This window comes from Balaenoptera musculus, chromosome 1 (genome assembly GCF_009873245.2).
Source record: "Balaenoptera musculus isolate JJ_BM4_2016_0621 chromosome 1, mBalMus1.pri.v3, whole genome shotgun sequence".
NCBI classification, from domain to species: domain Eukaryota; kingdom Metazoa; phylum Chordata; class Mammalia; order Artiodactyla; family Balaenopteridae; genus Balaenoptera; species Balaenoptera musculus.
In genome coordinates, this window is record NC_045785.1 from 135,012,373 (window position 1) to 135,032,843 (window position 20,471).

At 49.6% G+C, this 20,471-nt stretch overlaps 1 protein-coding gene across 5 annotated transcripts in view; it reads left to right on the forward strand.

Moving 5' to 3' along the window:
* FAM163A (family with sequence similarity 163 member A) overlaps positions 1-20,416 on the forward strand; it is a 91,193-nt gene extending 70,777 nt beyond the window's left edge. For 3 of the 5 annotated variants that reach the window (XM_036836571.1, XM_036836565.1, XM_036836574.1), the window contains exons 2-5: positions 11,868-11,959; positions 15,642-15,662; positions 16,479-16,593; positions 17,202-20,416. In XM_036836571.1, coding sequence (XP_036692466.1) covers positions 16,501-16,593; positions 17,202-17,612 — 504 coding nt within the window. In that variant the 5' untranslated portion in view covers positions 11,868-11,959; positions 15,642-15,662; positions 16,479-16,500 and the 3' untranslated portion in view covers positions 17,613-20,416. Of the gene's footprint in view, positions 1-11,867; positions 11,960-15,641; positions 15,663-15,897; positions 15,983-16,478; positions 16,594-17,201 lie in introns of those variants that run through there. The other 2 variants (XM_036836581.1, XM_036836590.1) reach the window with 2 other exon arrangements.
* The last annotated feature ends 55 nt before the right edge of the window (positions 20,417-20,471 follow it).

Genomic DNA, 20,471 nt, shown 5'->3' on the forward strand with positions numbered 1-20,471 from the left:
ACCCGCTTCAGCCCTCAGGGGCCAGTGGATGAAATGGGACTCCTGTCTCCATCTTCACTTCTGGGGGGCAGTTGGAAACTCAATTTAGAATCAGCACAAGCCTCCCCACCGCATCTACAGGGTGCAAAGTGAGAGATTCAGCTGGAAGAGCCATCACAGGCCCCTCCCACGGCCAGAGAAATTAGAGCATGTAATGCAGATAGAATTACGATTCATCGAGATATAACTACTGTTTGCTTAGTTTTGCTCCCTCTGCACGACAATATATTGATAAGTAGGTCAATTTTTAGAAAAGTTTAACTTGGAACTTCACGAAGACACCCAAGGCATTAGTTGAGAATTAGCAAACCCAGAATGTGGAATAGGAACCATATATATTGTGGGATGCAGTTGACTTGAGTGTGTGTGTGTGTGTCAACTATTAAGAATAGGGGGCGGGGCTTCCCTGGTGGCGCAGTGGTTGAGAATCCGCCTGCCAATGCAGGGGACACGGGTTCGAGCCCTGGTCTGGGAAGATCCCACATGCCGCGGAGCGGCTGGGCCTGTGAGCCACAGTTGCTGAGCCTGCGCGTCTGGAGCCTGTGCTCCGCAACGAGAGAGGCCGCGATAGTGAGAGGCCCGCGCACCGCGATGAAGAGTGGCCCCCACTTGCCACAACTAGAGAAAGCCCTCACACAGAAACAAAGACCCAACACAGCCATAAATAAAATAAATTAAAAAAAAAAAAAATAGGGGGCGTATTTGGATGTGAATTTCCCATTCTGCTCACTAAGCCCACGGGGTTCTGCCGGGAGCTCTCCCGTGGTTTTCGTGGGGCCCCGCGCCCACCTGCACAGGTAGCAAAAGGTCTGCTGCCTGCATCACTTCATCACCTGCAAGTGGACTTTTGAGAGTCCTCCTCAGGGCCCTCTTGCCCATTTTAGAATGTTTTCATTGAAGTGATTAAGGATACTGAATAAATCCTGGTGCAATTGTTAAGGCCCCCAAACCCTGTAGCTGCCTTGTCACACCCTCATCCTGCCCTCAGCCTGGTTCCATCGGACCCGACTGGCAGGATGAATGGGCCAGGTCTCTGGGCTGGAGGACAGGAGAGGGGGCAGCTCAGTAATGCTTCCCACACCTCCCTGTACCACATGGGTTGACAGTTTTCCAATCTCCCTGCTACATTTGTTTGTGCCCTGTGAGATTTGCCTTAGATTTGGTCTAAATTTTCCTTGGTCTACTTTTATCCCATTACTTCAAATCCTGTCCCCTTGGAGCACGTTGAGCAAGCCTCCCCTTTCCTGCTACTCTGAGTTAGATGACTCTAGGGTCCTGTGACCAGTCCCTCACAGGCTAGCTCCCTCTGGCCCACTCATTAGCCTAATGCCTTGCCCCTCCTTATCTCCATCTGGCCTCAGAAATCAAACTTTCTGTCCCTTCAGTGGCCTGGGTTCTTATGTGGATCTCTTCCAGTCTCCTGACATCTTGCCAGCAAGGAGAAACAAACCCCATAGATGCTTCTGCCTTTCCTAACAAGCCTGTTCAGTAGTCATCAGGCTGGAGGCCTGCTGCCTGGGGATCTCAGAACACCTTCCAAACAATAGTAGAGATCAAATACAGATGGAGAGAAATCCAAGCGTGTGGTGCAGAACAACGCACCTCGTGGAAAGGAAAAGTGAACCCCTTCCCAACACACAGGCCATGGTGCCCCTGAGCCTCCTGCAAATGGTCAGGTCAGGAAATAGAACGTGGAGTCAGAACTGGGGTGGGACAGAGATGGGACCCATGGCACAGGGCACATGTTCCCTGCAGAGCTAGAACTATGCTAGTCATGGAAGAATGGTGTGGGCAGGGTGTCCCAGCTCTTCCCAAAATAGCTGTGTGACCTTGGCCAAGCCACTTGGCCTTTCTGAACTTTATGCTTTCTGTGAAATAAGAGAAATCAAAAAACTGCCATGCCTGAACATCAAACAAGATGAACATAAGAAAGCTATCAGCAGTAATGAACGTTGTTTTGAAAGGCAGAAAGGGAAAGAGAGCCAAGTCCAAGGTGAACAAAGCCCTTGATACTTTTACTGGCTTCTGCACCCATCTCTCTGAAGCAGAGAGAACAGACCCATGATCAGGAACCCTGACCCCAAGAGCTGCAGGGACAAGTGTCATCTGCACAAAATAGCCCACACCCATCTAAAATGACACATAATTTAGTCCCTCCGTGCCCTCTAGACTATTAGCACAGTGGGAGTTTGCAGGCAGAGAGCTCAGGGAAGGCTGCGAAGTGGGGCAGGTGGGGCTGGAGGTGCCTGTGAGATGCTCTGTGGCAGGGGCGGTGGGCAGTGGGCAGTGGGGGGAGTGGCGAGGAAGACTTCCCACAAACCTGGCGTGTGTCTATTCACTAGTCTCTTTGTTTGACAAACATGTATTGAGCATCTATTACGTTCTAGGGCTGGGGATTTGCTGGCAGACACAAAGCAGCGTGCTTACTGGGTTTTAGATCAAAGTCACACCCCCTCCCCAGCCTGAGGGGTCCGTAACCAGGTTCTTAGGCTCTGAAGGTTTGAGGGCTCCTACGCACATGCACCCACTGTTCTTCCATGATCGGCATGGTTTTTATTGGGGGACCACACAGGGCAGCCCATCTTTGGGACACCCTCGGCAGGGAGGAGGTGAGCTCAGCCTCACCTCTGACAGAGGCATCAAGGACACAGGCAGCACCTCTGGGGTGACCCTGGGCTTTGAGGAGCAGGGCTGTCTCCTCTTTGCTGTTTCTCTGCAGCAAATATTCGCTGAAAACCCCAAGCACTGGCTGAGCAGCTCTTCCTGCTCCAGGGAGTTTGCAGGCTCACGCACTGTGATAGGCTGATGGGGACTGCAGAGTCACCCCCAGGCCTTGCATCTGGGGGTCCTGGGGCCTGAGGACAGGCTGTGCCCACTACTGTTTACTAGTCTCCCATCCCGTGAGCTCCTTGAGAGCACTCTGCCTGTTCATCTTTGTGTCCCTGGAGCGGAGCTCAACGCCAGGCACTTACTTAGTGCTCAGTAAATAGCAGATAAAGAATAAGTGAGGGGAATAGCACAGTTTCCACGAGTATCATGCTGAGACAACAAGGTCCCAGCCAGAACACTAGTCAAGGTCATGATCAGGAGCCTTAGGGACACATTTAATCTGAGAGTTAGGTCTAGGCTAGAACAAAAGAGGAATGACCATCTATTTTCACATGCAATACCTCAGGCATAACTCATATATCAGCTGGGATCATGTGTTCTAAGGATCTAGATAGGACTTGCTCTAACCCTTGTTCCAGGGCTCATAGGAAGCCAAAATCTGTCCCAAGGGCCATCGTTCTCATGGTGACCTCTGGCTCTAAACTGCACACACCGAATTAGTTCTTGTTGTATCATCTGCGTTCCACGGATATGCACCCAGGTCTGAGCTCAGTGCCTTCACTGGATTGCCACAAACAAGGAAAATATCCCTCACATTTGTGAGTTACCAACAGTTTGTGAAGACAATACAAAAAACTTAGAGACCTCCCAAATCTTAAAAGGCTTTCTCACAAACTAACTGCTGGGGTTTTATCTGGCCAAGAGACTCAGCAGGGTCTGGGCCATTCTTTCTGGCTCCTCTCTCTTCCTCATGCTGCCCTCCCTGCTCTTCCTGCCACCCTACACCCCAATAAATTCTTCTCACTGTCTTATGCCGAGTGGTCCAGCTCTTACCAGGGTCTGCTCCCAAAACTTGGCATAGCCAATTCATCAAGGGATGAGTGAGCACAAAGGGCCATCTCTCCTGTTAGCAGCACAGAGGACTTCAGGGACCCTGAGTCCTTGGAACAACACCTACCCTCCTTAGAAGGCTGCAGCATTTTAAATAACGACACCCTTTCCCATAATCCTCACCCCGTAAGGGAAGATACATCATTTACCTTCGTTTTGTAGATGAACCTCAAGGAGATCATTAATTGTCCAAAATCGCCCAAGCAATGAGCGTAGAAAACAGAATTTAAACCAAAATCTTGGGACTCTTAGCCTCTTTCCACTACATGCAGCAGGTGAGACCAGAATGGAAGGCTGTGTGTTGGGACAGCACTCTGCATGCAAAGCAGCTTCCCCATTTGACCTGCCATCCCACTGTCTAGAATGTGCAGAACACCAGGCAGTGGGAATGGAGCTTTATGAAGACACAAGATTCCAAGTCTGTGCCCTTAAATGGTCTGGAATTTAAGAAGAAAGCAAAATACAGCCACTTGACACCAGTGTGTCAACAATACAGTTACCTGAGAACAAGTAGGAAGGTCAAATAGAAATGCGCAGCATTAAGTCAATCATGGAAGACCTCCTGGGGGTGGTGAGAGACCCCTTCTTTTTTGTTTGAGTTGGACCTCAGACATAGAAGGTTAAGTTAATTATACTCCTCAGTGTTACTTCTCAGGTAGTCTACATTATTATTCATCATTGGTCTTGGCAAGGCCCCTCTGCTCTATTATTTATTTTTTTCTCTTTTATTCTTATTCCTGTTCTCATTTTCCTCCTTCCACAGTCAGCCATTCTAGCATATTTAATGTGTATGCATTTTGGGGTATGTGTTTTCAGTTTTGTTTTGTTTATTGAGGTATAATTGACATATAACAGTGTATTAATTTCAGGTATACCACATAGTGATTCCGTATTTGTATACACTGCAAAGTGATCACCACAATAAGTCTAGTTATCATCTGTCACCACACATAGTTGCCAAAAAATGTTTTTCTTGTGATGATAACTTTTAAGATCTACTCTCGCAGCAACTTTCAAATATACAATAGAGTATTATTAACTATAGTCGCCATGCTGTACATTACTTCTCCATGACTTATTTATTTTATAACTGGTAGTTTGCATCTTTTGACCCCCCTTCGCCCATTTCTCCCACCTCCACTCCCACCCTCACCCCTACCGCTGGCAACCACCAACCTGTTCTCTGTATCTATGAACTTGGGGGTTTTTTTGTCTTTGTTGTTTTTGTTTTGGTATGTGTTTTTTGTTTGTTTGTTTGTTTGTTTGGTATGTGTTCTTGAAAATGTAAATTGTTGGTCTGTGTGCCTGTATTTTAAATTTATATAAGCAGTATTATACATCTTTATACATCTAATTCTGGGTTTTTGTTTTTTTTTTTCACTTAGCCTTCTGCTAAGATTTATCCTTGTTGCTCTGTGTTTCTATGGTCCACTTGGTCCATTGCTTTCAGCAGTTGCATTATCCTCTGAGGTGTGCATCTACCTGACTTTACCTCTCCACTCTCTAGTGATGATCACTGAGCTTGCTTCCAATTCCCTGCCGCCATAAAACACAGTGATGAACGTCTCCACACATGGCCCCTTATGAATATATTGAGAAATTTGGGGGATACAGACCCAGGAGCAGAGTTGCTGTTTCATGGGGTCTGAACTTAATGTGACCAAGTAGTGCCAGGTCTCTCCCTCAACAGTTGTCGTAACTACACTCCACCAGCAGTGCCCTTAAATTCCCACATCTGCTCCAACATGTGACATTATCCAGCATCCTAATTTTTGTCAGTCTACCAGTGTAGAGTGATAGCTCACTGTGGTTTCAATTTGCGTTTCCCAGATTACTAATGAGTTTGGGCATCTCTTCATTTTCTTGTTAGCCTTTTGGATTACCTTTTTTATAAACCACCTGTCTATTACCCGTTATTATATTGAGGGTCTCTTTTTTTCCCTTGATGATTTGCAGAGGTTCCTTGTATCTCTTAAAGAGGCCCCTTCTCAAACAGCACAGGCCTCTCTTTGCTGCTGTAGTACCTCATCTGGAGCAAAGGAACCGATGTGACCACCAACTCTTCCCACCCTCATCCCGGGGGTCAGGGCTTGGTGATGGCCATAAGTACAGTCAGAGTGAAAAGAGCCCCTTCCTCTGATTCCCTCTGCCAGCCATGCCTGAGCATTGATGTCCCACAAGACAGGGAACAAGGAAATAAACTGTTCCTCTTCTCCAGGGCTGCTAACCTGCTGTGTCAATTTCATGAGTTAATAAATGACTGGAGAAGGCTTAATTGCATCGGAGGAAATTGAGATCAGCCGGTGCTTAGGCCCCACTCAATTAACTTGTGCTCCTAAGGGGGCCAAGCAGGGTGCAGGGGGCAGCCAATCGTTAATTACATGTGCTAGGGCCAGCTACAGCAGGCGTTCTGCCACTGTTGGTCCAGGCAGTGAGGGAGGTGACCCTGCCTCTGGGCGCTGAAGTCACTGAGGGCAGGGGCCCTTCAGAGAGAACATAGACCCCTGGCCTTATGGGGAATGGGAAACCCATTTCCAACACATTCTATCAGGGTGGCTTTTAATGCTCCCCCAGCCCCGTTCTTCCCCTAGAAGAATGGCCTTAAGGTTCCACATCCTGACCTCTTTATTGGCTCCAACCCACCCAGAGACACCATGTACTTTTGGTTCTCCTCGCACTCCCTTCCTCCTCCTTCTGGCCTGCTTGGCCCGAGGACACAGAATCCAGAGACAGTCTTGTTATGGGCAGCAGATGATGCCACAAACTCTGCAAGGTCACCCATCTCCCCTGCTGCCTCCAGCCACCTCCCCTGCTGCCTCCAGCCACCTCCCCTGCTGCCTCCAGCCACCTCCCCTGCTGCCTCCAGCCTGAAATCCTCCCGAAGACCTTCATTCCTGCATCATTTCCCGAAAGGGCCAGATAGTAAGACTCAAACCTGTTAAAGACACAGATTCCGGGCCCCTCCCCTGGAGATGCTGCTTCAGTAGGTCTGGAGTCTCTGCTTTAACATGTGGCTCAGGTGATTGTTACCATCAAGCCAATTTGAGAAACCCTACTTCAGGGGACACCTTAGCTCCTGGGGAGACAAGTGCAGATGTTCTAGGAGGAGAGATAGCATCCTAATGGCAGGGCCCTGGACTGGGGCCAGGAGGCTTTGCTCCCAGCACCTCTCCAGCTCCATCTCTATCGTGTTGTGTGTGGTTAAGCAAGTCACTTGTCCTCTCTGAACTCGGTTTCTTCATCTAGAAAAGTAAAGATATTGGGCCAGATCTCTTAGAGTCCTTCTATTTCCATGGACCATTTTTGTATAAGTAACTGGTTTGTTAAACAAGCATATTGCATGGTTTATGCTCAAAAAGCAACTTTGATTTTTTTTCTTCTAGTATCCCTTTATTTTTTAATTTTAATTTTTTTAGTATACCCCTCCGTTTATTTAGGAACCTTTAAAAGTTTTTATAAAAGTAAAATTTTATAGATTTCTACATAAAGTCTCTGTATAGCTTGTGTTATGTATATACCTAGGACCTAATAATTTTATCATCATTTTATATGATGTCTTTAAAATTACATTTTCTTACTGTTTTTTGCTAGTGAAAAATGATAATAAGATGACTTAGAATGTTTCTTCTTTTTCTGTTATTGGAATGCTTTGTGTAAGATAGAATGATTTCTTTATTAAATGTTTGGTAGGTGTTTCTGGTGAAGCCCTCTGGGCCTAGGTGTTTTCTTTTTCTTCTTTTTTTTTGAAAGTCAATTTTTGATGATTTGATTCTTCACATTATAATATGTTTCGAGTAATTTACTTCTTGAGGAGATGTTAGTAGGTTACATTATTCCATAAATGCATTCATTTCATCTGTATTTTTAGATTATTGGCATAAGGTTGTTTTTAATACCCTTTAGTTTCCTTATGTTTGCAGCATATGTGGTAATATCCATTTTCATTTCTCCTAGTCTGTAGTTGTGTTTTCCCTCACTTTTATTGATCAGAATCTCTCTTAAGTTCTATCACTTTATTTTTAAAAAATTTTTATTGACATATAGTTGATTTACAATGTTGTGTTAGCTTCTGCTGTACAGCAAAGTTATACATACACACATATCCACTCTTTTTTTTTTTTTAATAAATTTATTTATTTATTTATTTTGGCTGCGTTGGGTTTTTGTTGCTGGGTGCGGGCTTTCTCTAGTTGCGGCGAGCGGGGGCTACTCTTCATTGCGGTGTGCAGGCTTCTCATTGCGGTGGCTTCTCTTGTTGTAGAGCATGGGCTCTAGGCATGCGGGCTTCAGTAGTTGTGGCACACGGGCTGTAGAGCTCAGGCTCAGTAGTTGTGGCGCACGGGCTCAGTTGCTCCACGGCATGTGGGAACTTCCCGGACCAGGGCTCAAACCCATGTCCCCTGCATTGGCAGGCGGATTCTTAACCACTGTGCCACCAGGGAAGTCCTGTCCACTCTTTTTTAGATTCTTATCCCATATGGGTCATTACAGAGTATGGAGTAAATTTCCCTGTGCTATACAGTAAGTCCTTATTATTTACCTATTTCATATATAGTAATGTGTATATGTCAATCCCAAATCTCCCAATTTATCCACCCCCCCTTATCCCCTGGTGACCATAAGTTTGTTTTCTACATTCGTGACTCTACTTCTGTTTTGTAAATAAGTTCATTTGTACCTTTTTTTTTTTAGATTCCACATATAAGTGATATCATACGATATTTGTCTTTCTATGTCTGACTGACTTCACTCAATATGACAATCTCTAGGTCCATCCATGTTGCTGCAAATGGCATTATTTTGTTCTTTTTTATGGCTGAGTAATATTCCATTGTATGTATGTACCACATCTTCTTTATCCATTCCTCTGTTGATGGACATTTAGGTTGCTTCCATGAGCTGGCTATTGTAAATAGTGCTGCAGTGAATATTGGGGTGCATGTATCTTTTTGAATTATGGTTTTCTCCAGGTATATGCCCAGGAGTGGGATTGCTGGGTCATATGGTAGTTCTGTTTTTAGTGTTTTAAGGAATTTCCATACTGTTCTCCATAGTGGATGTACCAATTTACATTCCTACCAACAGTGTAGGAGAGTTTCCTTTTCTCAGCACCATCTCCAGCATTTATCGTTTGTGAATTTTTTGATGATGGCTATTCTGACCAGTGTGAGGTGATACCTCATTGTAGTTTTGATTTGCATTTCTCTAATAATTAGTGATGTTGAGCATCTTATCATGTGCTTTTTGGCCATCTGTATGTCTTCTTTGGAGAAATGTCTATTTAGATCTTCCACCCATTTTTTTGATTGGGTTATTTTTCTTTTTATATTGAGCTGCATGAGCTGTTTGTATATTTTGGAGATTAATCCCTTGTTGGTCAATTCATTTGCAAATATTTTCTCCCATTCTGTGGGTTGTCTTTTCATTTTGTTTATGTTTTCCTTTGCTGTGCAAAAGCTTTTAATTAGGTCCCATTTGTTTATTTTTGTTTTTATTTTCATTACTGTAGGAGGTGGATCAAAAAAGATCTTGCTGCGCTTTATGTCAAAGAGTGTTCTGCCTATGTTTTCCTCTAAGAGTTTTATAGTAGCCAGCCTTACATTTAGATCTTTAATCCGTTTTGAGTTTATTTTTGTGTATGGTGTTAGGGAGTGTTCTAATTTCATTCTTTTACATGTAGCTGTCCAGTTTTCCCAGCACCACTTATTGAAGAGACTTTTTTCTCCACTGTATAGTCTTGACTCCTTTGTCATAGATTAGGTGACCATAGGTGCATGGGTTTGTCTCTGGACTTTCTATCCTGTTCCATTGATCTATATTTCTGTTTTTGTGCAAGTACCATACTGTTTTGATTACTGTAGCTTTGTAGTATAGTCTGAAGTCAGGGTGCCTGATTCCTCCAGCTCCATTTTTCTTCCTCAAGATTGCTTTGGCTATCCGGGGTTTTTCATGTTTCCATACAAATTGTAAAATTTTTTGTTCTAATTCTGTGAAAAATGCTATTGGTAATTTGATGGGGATTGCATTCAATCTGTAGATTGCTTTGGGTAGTATAGTCATTTTCACAATATTGGTTCTTCCAGTCCAAGGACATGATATATCTCTCCATATGTTTTTGTCATCTTTTATTTCTTTCATCAGTATCCTACAGTTTTCTGAGTACAGGTCTTTTGTCTCCTTAGGTAGGTTTATTCCTAGATATTTTATTCTTTTTGAGGCAGTGGTAAATGGAATTGTTTCCTTAATTTCTCTTTCTGATCTTTTGTTGTTAGTGTATAGGAATGCGAGAGATTTCTGTGTATTAATTTTGTATCCTGCAACTTTACTGAATCCATTGATGAGCTCTGGTAGTTTTCTGCTAGCATTTTTAGGATTCTCTATGTATAGTATCATGTCATGTGCAAACAGTGACAGTTTTACTTCTTCTTTTCCAATTTGGATTCCTTTTATTTCTTTTTCTTCTCTGATTGCCATGGCTAGGGCTTCCAAAACTATGTTGAATAAAAGTGGCGAGGGTAGACATCCTTGTCTTGTTCCTGATCTTAGAGGAAATGCTTTCAGTTTTTCACCATTGAGAATGATGTTTGCTGTGGGTTTGTCATATATGGCCTTTATTATGTTGAGATATGTTCCCTCTATGCCCACTTTCTGGAGAGTTCTTATCATAAATGGGTGTTGAATTTTGTCAAAAGCTTTTTCTGGATCTATTGAGATGATCATATGGTTTTTATTCTTCAATTTGTTAATGTGGTGTATCACATTGATTGATTTACATATATTGAAGAATCCTTGCATCCCTGGGATAAATCCCACTTGATCATGATGTATGATCCAAGTATCCCTTTACTTTAAAATGTATTTAGTGAGAGAAATCTGCCCCTGCCCCTAGATTAAAACTTGTGCCAGCCCCATTGCTTTTTTTAAAATTTATTTATTTAATTTATTTATTTTTGGCTGCATTGGGTCTTCGTTGCTGCACGCGGGCTTTCTCTAGTTGCAGCGAGCGGGGGCTACTCTTCGTTGCAGTGTGCGGGCTTCTCATTGCGGTGGCTTCTCTTTGTTGCAGAGCATGGGCTCTAGGCACACAGGCTTCAGTAGTTGTGGCTCACGGGCTCAGTAGTTGTGGCTCGCAGGCTCTAGAGCACAGGCTCAGTAGTTGTGGTGCCAGTCCTTGAGGCATGAAAATGTCTGTCCTTTGACCTCCAGCTTCTGGCTGAGGCAGAGAACCTGGAAGTGGTTGGCCCTGCCCTTGTGGAGAGTGGCTCAGTGCATCCCGTTAATGGTTGAGTTCCTTCCCCAATACAGATACACCCAGTGGGGCGCGTCCTCCTCAGGACAGTGAGCAGGGGCCCAGCGTCACCACCAGGGGATGTCCTTCCTCCCTCCACCCCACCCCCACCCCATTCCCAGTGTAGGGCCTAGACACTCCTCTAAATAATGTTGAGTGGGTAAAGAATTTTGGCTTGAAGGGACCCTCCAGTAATTAGACTACACTGGATTCCTCAGTAGGGTCTCATCTCCCCCTCCTCCATCAGCACATCAGCGTGAACTTACCCATCCAACTGTCTGGTTGGTGGGTTGGCCTGAGGAAGTCTGGATATTGGAGTAAGAGAAAGGAGTGATCAGCTCTGGGCGCTGGGAATACGGACAGGCCCAGGAAAGAATGGGGAAGGAGATGGGAAAGAGGTGTGTGGGGCCAGAGAGAGGGGGATCGGCCATGCAGCCAACAAGGACACATCCGCCAGGGGACAGGTCAGCATTCTCCAGTGGAGCATGAAAGAGGCAGCTGGACTCCCTTCCCCCATTGAGCCTCGCTTCCCAGAGCAGGGAGAGGCTCTTGTCCTGATGGTGCATTGGGCAAGGGTTCCGGACAGCGACACTGAGGGAAGGAAACAAGGACGGGATAGGATGTGGCCTTAGAGGTCTGACCTCAGGTTCTTAGGCTCGGGGACCTCAGACCAAGGCAGCCGTGGAGGTCAGGAAACAAGCCCCCTTGGGGATGTCCACTCCAGAGTCTTGGGGTCACAACCAGGTGCCAGTGTGTGTCCGTCTGTCCTCTCAGCCTCCCTTTCCAGCTCTCACTGACCTTCCCCTCTCTCCTCTGTCAGGGACTGACACCCTTGGCCATGACGTGCCCCCAGCTGCTGTCTGCTCAGGCACAGCCTGCGTGACTGGGCTGTCGCCGCTCCAGCTGTTTCACGTAAGTGTGAGGCACAGGAGAAGGTGCCCGGATGCTGGGTAGAGAGAGGTGTTGGTGGAGAGGGAGCTCCAGAAAGTCCTGGTCACAGAGGGCGGGCCCCGGGGCTCTGCAGTTGGCAACAGGTTTGTCCTCGTTGGCTGCCCTCAGCCCCTGAGTTGGTCGCTACTGAATCCATTCTGTTCAGAGCTCCTAGGCCCTGTGAGGGAACATAGGGACCTTGTTCTCAAGGCCTCAGGAAATTAATCAGGCAACTGGTGTGACAGAAACTCCACAGCACTGGCCCTTGGGTCCTGACTCAGACACTTGCTATTGTATGACTTTAGGCAAATCGTATAAAGGTCTGACTTTCCCTCCTGTGAGTGGGGTTTTTGTATGGTTCAAAGGAGGTGTGTTAGTTATCTTTCGCTGTATGACAAACTACCACAATTTAGCAGCTTGCAAGAACACACATCGATTATCTCACAGTTTCTGTGAGTTAGGAATCCAAGCATCGTCAGCTGGTTCACTGTTTCAGGGTTGGTCATGAGGCTGCATTTAAGGTGTCCACTGGGATTACAGTTTAATCTGAAAGCTCAACTGGGTAGGGATTCACTTCCACTCTCACTTATGTGGTCGTTCGGTTCCTTTTGGGCCATTGGATTGATGGCTTTAACACCCTGCTGTCCATTGGACTGAGGGCCAGAGGCCATCCTCAGTTCCTTGCTACATGGGCCTCCCCAGAATCCAACTTGCTGCATCAAAAGCAGCCAGGGCGAGAGCTGGCTCACAAGAGGGAAGTCAGAATCTTTGAGAAGCTACTCACAAAGTGACATCCCATCCCCTTTGCTGTATTCTGTTAGTTAGAGGCAAGTCACAGGTGGCACCCCTCCTCGAGGGGAGGGGAGTACACAAGGTATGACTGCCAGGGGAGAGGCTCATTTGGGGCCATCTTAGAACCTGCCCATCATAAATGGGGACAGAAATGGAAACACGTTGTAAACTGTACAATGAATGCTGTTTAGGTTCAGGGAGTTATCGTGATCATTTGCATCTAGTTGCAAAGAGAAAATAAGCACCCCTGAAATCATAGAGAGCCACTGGGTGTGGGAATTTAAATGCTAAGTTGCACCACCAGGACTGGGCCCTCTGGGAAGCTGGCTGGGACCTGGCTAGTTGACCACATGCACTTCACATGTGCCTTCTTGGTTTATGACTGTCAGGCCAGACTTAAGTGATCACAGAATGTCTGGGCCTTCCTTCTCCCCACAAATAACCATGTTTGAAGGATATCTTAGAGGTTACAAGGGGCCCTCACATACATGAATCTTTTTCCTGAGTTTTTTGGTAATCTCTCTTTTACCATGAGAAAGAAGGTCAGTTTCCAAGATGGGATGTCCGCTAAGCGGCACAGTTGGGCGCTGAATGGGCCTTCAGCCCTGTGGCTCTGCCTGCACTGCAGTGCTCCCCATTTCCAGGCCACTTCTGCTGTGCAGTCTTCATGGTACTGAAAGAGGGAGGCCAGGCATGGAAGGCAAAGAAGGGAGGGCACTGTTCTTGTATGGCTTCATAATTCCCCGTTCCCTAAAACAGCCTGGACACATCCCAGGGGACTAGGCCAAGACTTTCAGTAGGGTGGACCACTGCTGCCCCCTCCAACTTCAGGTCACTAGGCCTCTCTGTCTCCTGTGCAGCCCTCAGGGGTGAGCATGCAGGGGAAGCAGGGGAGGGTGGAGTGGTGTGGCTGTGATGGTGTGTAAGTCCTCCCAAGGCTGAGGTTCACCTGCCCGCCTCCAACAAATACCCCAGTGAACCCTGAAGCATGGCTCCCCGTGCATTTGGGCAAAGTCAAACTGGTCTTGAACAAGGATGCTCTGGTCTGCAGATCAGATGTGAGCGGAGAGATACAACTTGCTGCCCTCTGGTGGCAGATCAGCGTCATTACTGCCAGGCCTGTGAAAGAAACGCTGTATGGTGAGATGATTACCAAACTTTTAAGTACCCGCTGTGTGCCAGGCACTGTGTATAATGCTGCAGGAGGATAGGATACAGTATAAGATGCAACTCCTGATCCCAGAGGACTCATAATTTAGCACAGGAGTCAAGATGTTCCCACATGAAAGTTGACAAGCATCATACCAAGACAGGATTTGAAAAGTGGCACATGGAAAGGCATTACAGTAGAATTCCAGCAGGAGAGAGTGCATCACGATGAGGCAGTCAGGGAAGGCTTCTCAGAGCCTTGAAGGATGGGCAGAATTTAAATAGATGGAGAGAGTGAGAGCATGCTCTCCCCTACTGAAACCCTTCAGGAACCCCCATTGTCTTCAAGAGAGTTAAATCCCAATTCCTTGCCTGCCTTACAGCCTCTCCAGCTTCATTCCTACCCCCAGCCTTCCCAGATTCCTTACGGTTCCCGGAGCCTCTGTGTTCTTTCACACTCCTGGACCGTGCATTCTGACCTCTCCACCTGGTCTACCGGACAAGCCCCCATTCAGCCTTTAGGAGTCAGCTCAAATATAACATGTTCCATGGAACTTTTCCCCAAGTAGTTAGCTGCCCCTTCCTCTGTGTTCCCACAGCCCCTGGTCTGTGCATCTCTGGTTCATAAGGTATATTAAATGTCTTTTCATCACTTGGCTATATGCTTCTTAAGAACTGAGACTACCTGATGGGCAGAGGATTCATGCAGGGGGGACAATGGGCGGTGAGGGAGAAAAGATAATTGGTGGTGAGCATGCAGGGAAGTGGGAGAGGGCAAAGCCTCTGAAGCTCAGTCTAAAAGTCTGCGCCCAGATAAATGTGTCCTGCAAGCAGTGTGGTGCCACAAAGTCTCCAGAGTAAGAGGGGTGCAGGGGCATGACGAAGGGCTAACTGTGGGTGATGTGAAGGGTGCTCAGGGACAAAACCAGCAAGATCTGTTAGGAAACCTTTGCACCAGTGCAGGTATGCGGTGCAGAGTCATGATTGGTGTGAAGAACAGAATACTGGAAGAAGCCAAAGAAGAATTTGAGGATTTGAAAGTCTGGGCATCTAGGGGAACACGCCACAGCTTTGTCAAACTCTAATATGCCAGTAATCACCTGGGACCTTGTTAAAACACAGGTTCTGACTCATTAGGCCTGTGGTGGGGCCTGAGGTGCTACATTTCTAACCAGCTTCCAGGTGCTGCCAGGCTGTGGTCCACAGACCACCCTGTGAGCACTTTGAGTGATTTAGAAGCGGAGCCAGGTGCACACAGGGCTCCAGGAGCACAGTGGTGAGGGGCAGTTGGTGTCTTTGGGTGAAGACAGGTGCCCCTTCCCCAGGTGAGCACAGCAGGGTACCTGGCTTCCTGAGCAGCCGGCGTTCCAGCCTCACTTACCCTTCGAGTAACCAACAGCCTGCAAAACCCTTTGTGGCAGCCCTGGTGGAACCACTAACAGAGGGGTTGGAGGCGGGGAGCCCACTTGGAGAGAGGGTGATGACAGCCTGTCATAATTGGGTTCGAGGTGCCAGTGGGCATCTGAGGGACAAGTCTGTCCACTAGCAGCTGGAGACACAGCTGGAGCTGCAGATTTGGGACCTCTAGGCCTGTCGATGACAGAGCACATGGTGAGAGAGCAGGGTGAGGTGAGGTGGAGCTCAGGGATTAATCTAACCCTTGGGGCCTTTTTCAGGCTAACACTCTTCTAACATCATCTCCGTCCCTTTCATTGTCTTGCAGGTCACCGTTCCCTTTATGAACGTAAGTGCTCACGGTCATTCTGTCCTCAAGATGCCAAGTCTCCTCACACGTTCCTGCTCCGTTGACACAGCCCACCTTGGTCCCTGTGTGCCTTGGGGGTCGGGAGTCCCCGTTCAGTGGCCTGAAAGGGGAGTCGGCCCTCAGACAGCCTCACATCCGGAGCGCGCCTCCCTTTTACATACGGACGGCTGACATGGTGCCCAATGGGGGTGGAGGCGAGAGGCTCTCCTTTGCTCCCACATACTACAAGGAGGGGGGACCCCCATCCCTCCAAGTGGCAGCGCCCCAGAGTTACCCGGTGACATGGCCAGGCTCTGGCCGTGAGGTTATTTTTTTTTTCAAAAGGTTATTTTGAGGGTTAACTGAGATAACCAGGAGAGTGCTTAACACAGTGCCTCACACAGACTAAGGCCTCAGTGAACAGAAGTTGTTATTCTCTGTGTCTTGGCCCCGTGGGGTAGGGGAAGGGGTGAAGGTTAAGCCTGATGTGAACAGAGGGGAGAGGAGAGGGAGAAGAGAATTAAAGCAGAAAGACAGCAAGAACCTTTGAAAGTGGATGGAAACAGGGAGCAGAGTCACACCTTCAGTTAGCTCTGTGCCGCCTCTCTTCCCTTCTGCAGCTATAAGCCCCCCAGGTTAGGCTGGCCCAGGCCACAGCTACCCTCTGTCTTCAGGAAGCCCCTGGTGTTCCAGTGCCCAGGGCCCTCCCTGCTCTCGGGTCCCCCACGCCTTCAGCTGAGAGAGTTCCAGGAGGGCTCCCGGCCCCAGGCCCAGGGGGGGCAGCTGCCCCTCACCTCTCCGCACACGTCTTTGCAGAGTTTGATGGGGCGTCGGGCGGATGACAGCGGGAACGGTTGTGATCACTGGCGGAATCCTAGCTGCGGTCATTCTCCTCTGCATCATCGCCGTCCTGTGCTACTGTAGGCTCCAGGTCAGTCCCCTGGGCCTGTGGCCAGAGGCCACCAGCAAACCACTTCCCCGTCATGGGGGCAGAGCCTGGAGGCCCACTGCGGGCGTGACAAAGCCCAAAGCCGTGGAATGTGGGAGGCGTAAGTCAAGGGGGCTGGGAGTTGGGGGCGCTGTCAGAAGGGAGCTACATTCCCCTCACGCCCTGCACACTTCGGGCACCCAAGAGAGTGAGCTGGGAAAATACCGGGTCGCTGTGTTGTGTCTCCTGCGCGTCTGAGATTTCAGGAGTGGTGGGAAGGGCACCGTGTGGGGAGACTCTGAAAGCAGCTCCCTGCACCCCAGCCTGTGCTTAGTAGGATCTGTATGCCCCCCCCTCTCTGCCTCCCCGCCTCTCTCAGCCTCCGCCTGCGGTTAATGCGCTAGGAAGTAGGGGGAGGAAGAGGGAAAGAACTGGTCTTGCAGGGCTGGGAGGACATCGCTGTGGACCGTGGGCCTCTGGTGTTGAGTTTTCTCTCCAGGGCCAGCCGAGCGCCCGGCGCAGGGTCCCGAGCGGAGCAGGGCCGTGGGCACCTGTGCACACCCCGAGGGGGGCACTCAGCCCTCAGGCAGCCCTCCCCACTCTCCCCTCAGTATTACTGCTGCAAGAGGAGCGGAGCCGGGGATGCACGCGAGGAAGAGGAGGAGGAGCACGACCTGCCCGCACACCGCAGACGCCCCACCTGCAATGCCTGCAGCTCCCAGGCCCTGGACGGCCGAGGCGGCCTGGCGCCTCTCACCAGCGAGCCCTGCGGCCAGCCGTGCGGGGTGGCGGCCAGCCACTGCACCGCCTGCTCCCCATACAGCTCTCCCTTTTACATACGGACGGCTGACATGGTGCCCAACGGGGGCGGAGGCGAGAGGCTCTCCTTTGCTCCCACATACTACAAGGAGGGGACACCCCCATCCCTCCAAGTGGCAGCGCCCCAGAGTTACCCGGTGACGTGGCCAGGCTCTGGCCGTGAGGCCTTCACCAATCCAAGGGCTATTAGTACAGACGTGTAACCCCTTCCACCCCCGCCATGCACCAACGCTGCCGCCCCAGCAGGAGCGATGGGGACAGCGGACGACACCCCCCAGCACGGCCCACAAGGACTGTCTCAGTGTTTCTGGCTTTCCTTTCCCCACAGTGGAGGGCTCACCCGGATTCAGGCTATTGAGGGCATTGAGAACCAGGCCAGGGCCTGGCCCCGCGGCCCACAGGTGGCGGCCTGACAGGTCCTGTTGGCAGCTCAGCCAGTTTCTCTGTTGGGACTGTCCTCTGGCCAGTGCCGGCACTGCCACCACCCTCTCACTTCCCTCAGCCCCCTGGCTTTGCCGGACTCTGAGGAGAGGAGCGGGAGCACCGGGGGAAGCTAAGCAAAGGCTCCGGAGTCCTTGGGGGATGAAAGGAGAAAGGGGGTGTAGGGCAAAGGGAGAGGCCAGAGCTGAGGCATTGGCAGAACTCGAGAAGGGAGAGGAAGGGGTTAAAGGGACTCTTCAGGACTTGCTTGCTGACATGAATCCAAGAGCTAGTTCACAGTCTAGTTTTGTACTTCGCCCGTTCTAGAGACCGCACTCCCTGTAGCTGTTCCAACACGGGTATTGCTTCCTGAACACATCACATCTGCATCTGCCTCTGTCTTCACAGAACACGTCGACTGGACTTTAAAGGCTGTGGCATAAGGTTATTTGTGAGGAATGCACCCACAATGGATGTCTAGCCTTGTCTCCCCACAAATCCTCTTTCTCTGCCTCGGGAACCAGCTGCCCTGGCTGGAGAACCTTTTGCAAGTTTTGTTACTAGAGTTTGAGTAGCTTAGCAAAGGAAAGCCTGCTGATGGTCTCTGGGGCCCTGGTCCGCCACGCCGAGCGCTGTGCGTGGATGCAGCCCTGCGAGGACGTGTGCATTCCCAGGTGTGTGCACACAGGCCTGTCACCAACAGCGCACACCAGGACTTTGCCACCTTCAGGAGCCGCAGGGCAGAAGGGTCTCTGATGTACCAACTAGAAAGAAAAATCTGACTCCAGACAGCAGGAACGAAAGGTGATCAAGGTGGCGGCCAATCCCCACGGCAGCCGGCTGGCTGGTACAGGAAGAGCCTGCAGAGCCTCCCCTGGGATAATGCTGCCGCGTGGAAGCCACGGAAGCCCCTCCAGAGACCTGGTGTCCTCCCTGGGCATCCAGCCATGAGGCCACAGAGCAGGACCCCTTCGTTTCACCACGGATGGCAGCCCTCGCTCTGAGGATGGGAGGGACTTGACTTAGCAATCAGATTCCGTGCTGGCTGCCCTCCCTCGGCTGCCCCACCCCCCAGTCACAGGACAAGGGCCTGTTTATTGCTGTGTCACTCTAGCCCCCAGTCCAACTCCCAGTTATAACTCAGCTGTGGCCTTATGCTGCTTGAGTGAATGCATCTGATGAGTTTCCCAGTTGCCTCTGCAGTAAGGGGTGTCTGTCCCCCCACCTCCTAAGGGCATTAGTAACCCCCAGACTCTCTTGCGTCACCGAATGCTGCAGAGCGTGGGGCAGGGGGGGAGCTGGCCCCTCTGCTGAGATCTTGATTTTTGCATTTGCGACAGGGAGGATGAAGCTGGGGAAGGGGAAGAGAATTTGCCGCACCTTTTGCATCGCTCTGGGCACTGGTCACCTTGCATCTCAGTCTGTAATCGAGGCTCACAGGGTTGAGAATCAGAGGACCTGGCGTCTGGTCACACTTCGGTCACTCATTAGCTCTAGGACCAGTCTCTTATCTCCTCTGAGATTCCATTTTTTCCAGGGAAATGAGACTTGCCCAGGGGGACTCTGAGGACCCTTTAATGCTCCATGAAGCCAGCGCTCCCTGAAAAGTTCTGCCAGCCAGACCACTCTTCCTTGCCCCAGTCCTGGCAGGGGCTGGATGCACTTGCCGACTGCCTGATCCTGTGTGCAGGGATGTGTGTTAATGGATGAAAGACCACGGTAAAACACAGGATTCGCAGGCAAAACCATTTTAATTGTCAGTGGAAAGCAGACATGTTTGACCATCCTACTGAGTGACCTCAAATGATAACATTTCTCTGCTACCAGGAGACAGCTCTAGGTGGGGTAATGAGCTCTGTCTCAGAGCCGGGAGGGACCAGCTGAGGACAGCAGCTTTTCATGCCCGTCCCACTGCCAGCCCTTACTGGGCTAAGCACGCCCCCTTGACACGAGCTGCTGGGTCTGGGCGTCCTCGCCGCTTCCTGATGACCAGCCCCAGTGCCTTGCTTGCCGCCCTGGGATTCCACAGTCACACAACCACAGCAGGGGGCTGCCCCTCCTCACCCAGAAATTCCAGTACCGCCCACCTTGGGAGCAATCAAGATCCAGTCAACTCTCACCCGCTTCTTGGCCCTGATCTGTTGGGGTCCCTGAGTGAAAAGCATCTCGTGCAATCCCGTCTCCTCCTAGAGCTTTCCCAGCCTAAATCAACCCACATTTCAAAATCATGAGTTTGGGGCATTGGAGAGATGGTGGCCACGGCTCTCCCCACACAGCCCCACGTTGCTCAGGGCACAGGCTCAAGGTTGCCTGCCCGCCTCCCTGCAGCCACGAGGGCCCTGCCTGTGGAAGAGGAAGCTCACCCCACTCAACCACACTGTACTTTTTAGCTGCCGAGTCTGTGCTCTGGGACACTATTTGGACACTTTTCAAACTGCACCCTAAACAAGAAGAGGAGAGGCAGGGAACCCCCTGCTCTCTCCGCCTTTTCGCTCCACCTCCACTTCACTGCTCCTGCTACAGATTTCTTGCCCTGCATCTTTGATAACTTGGAGTCACAGCTAAGTGAATGTCAAAATAAAGGAGGAATTTGACATAGAAATCCCACAGGGTCCTCTGTTCTTTACCTGGGGAAGGGGCAG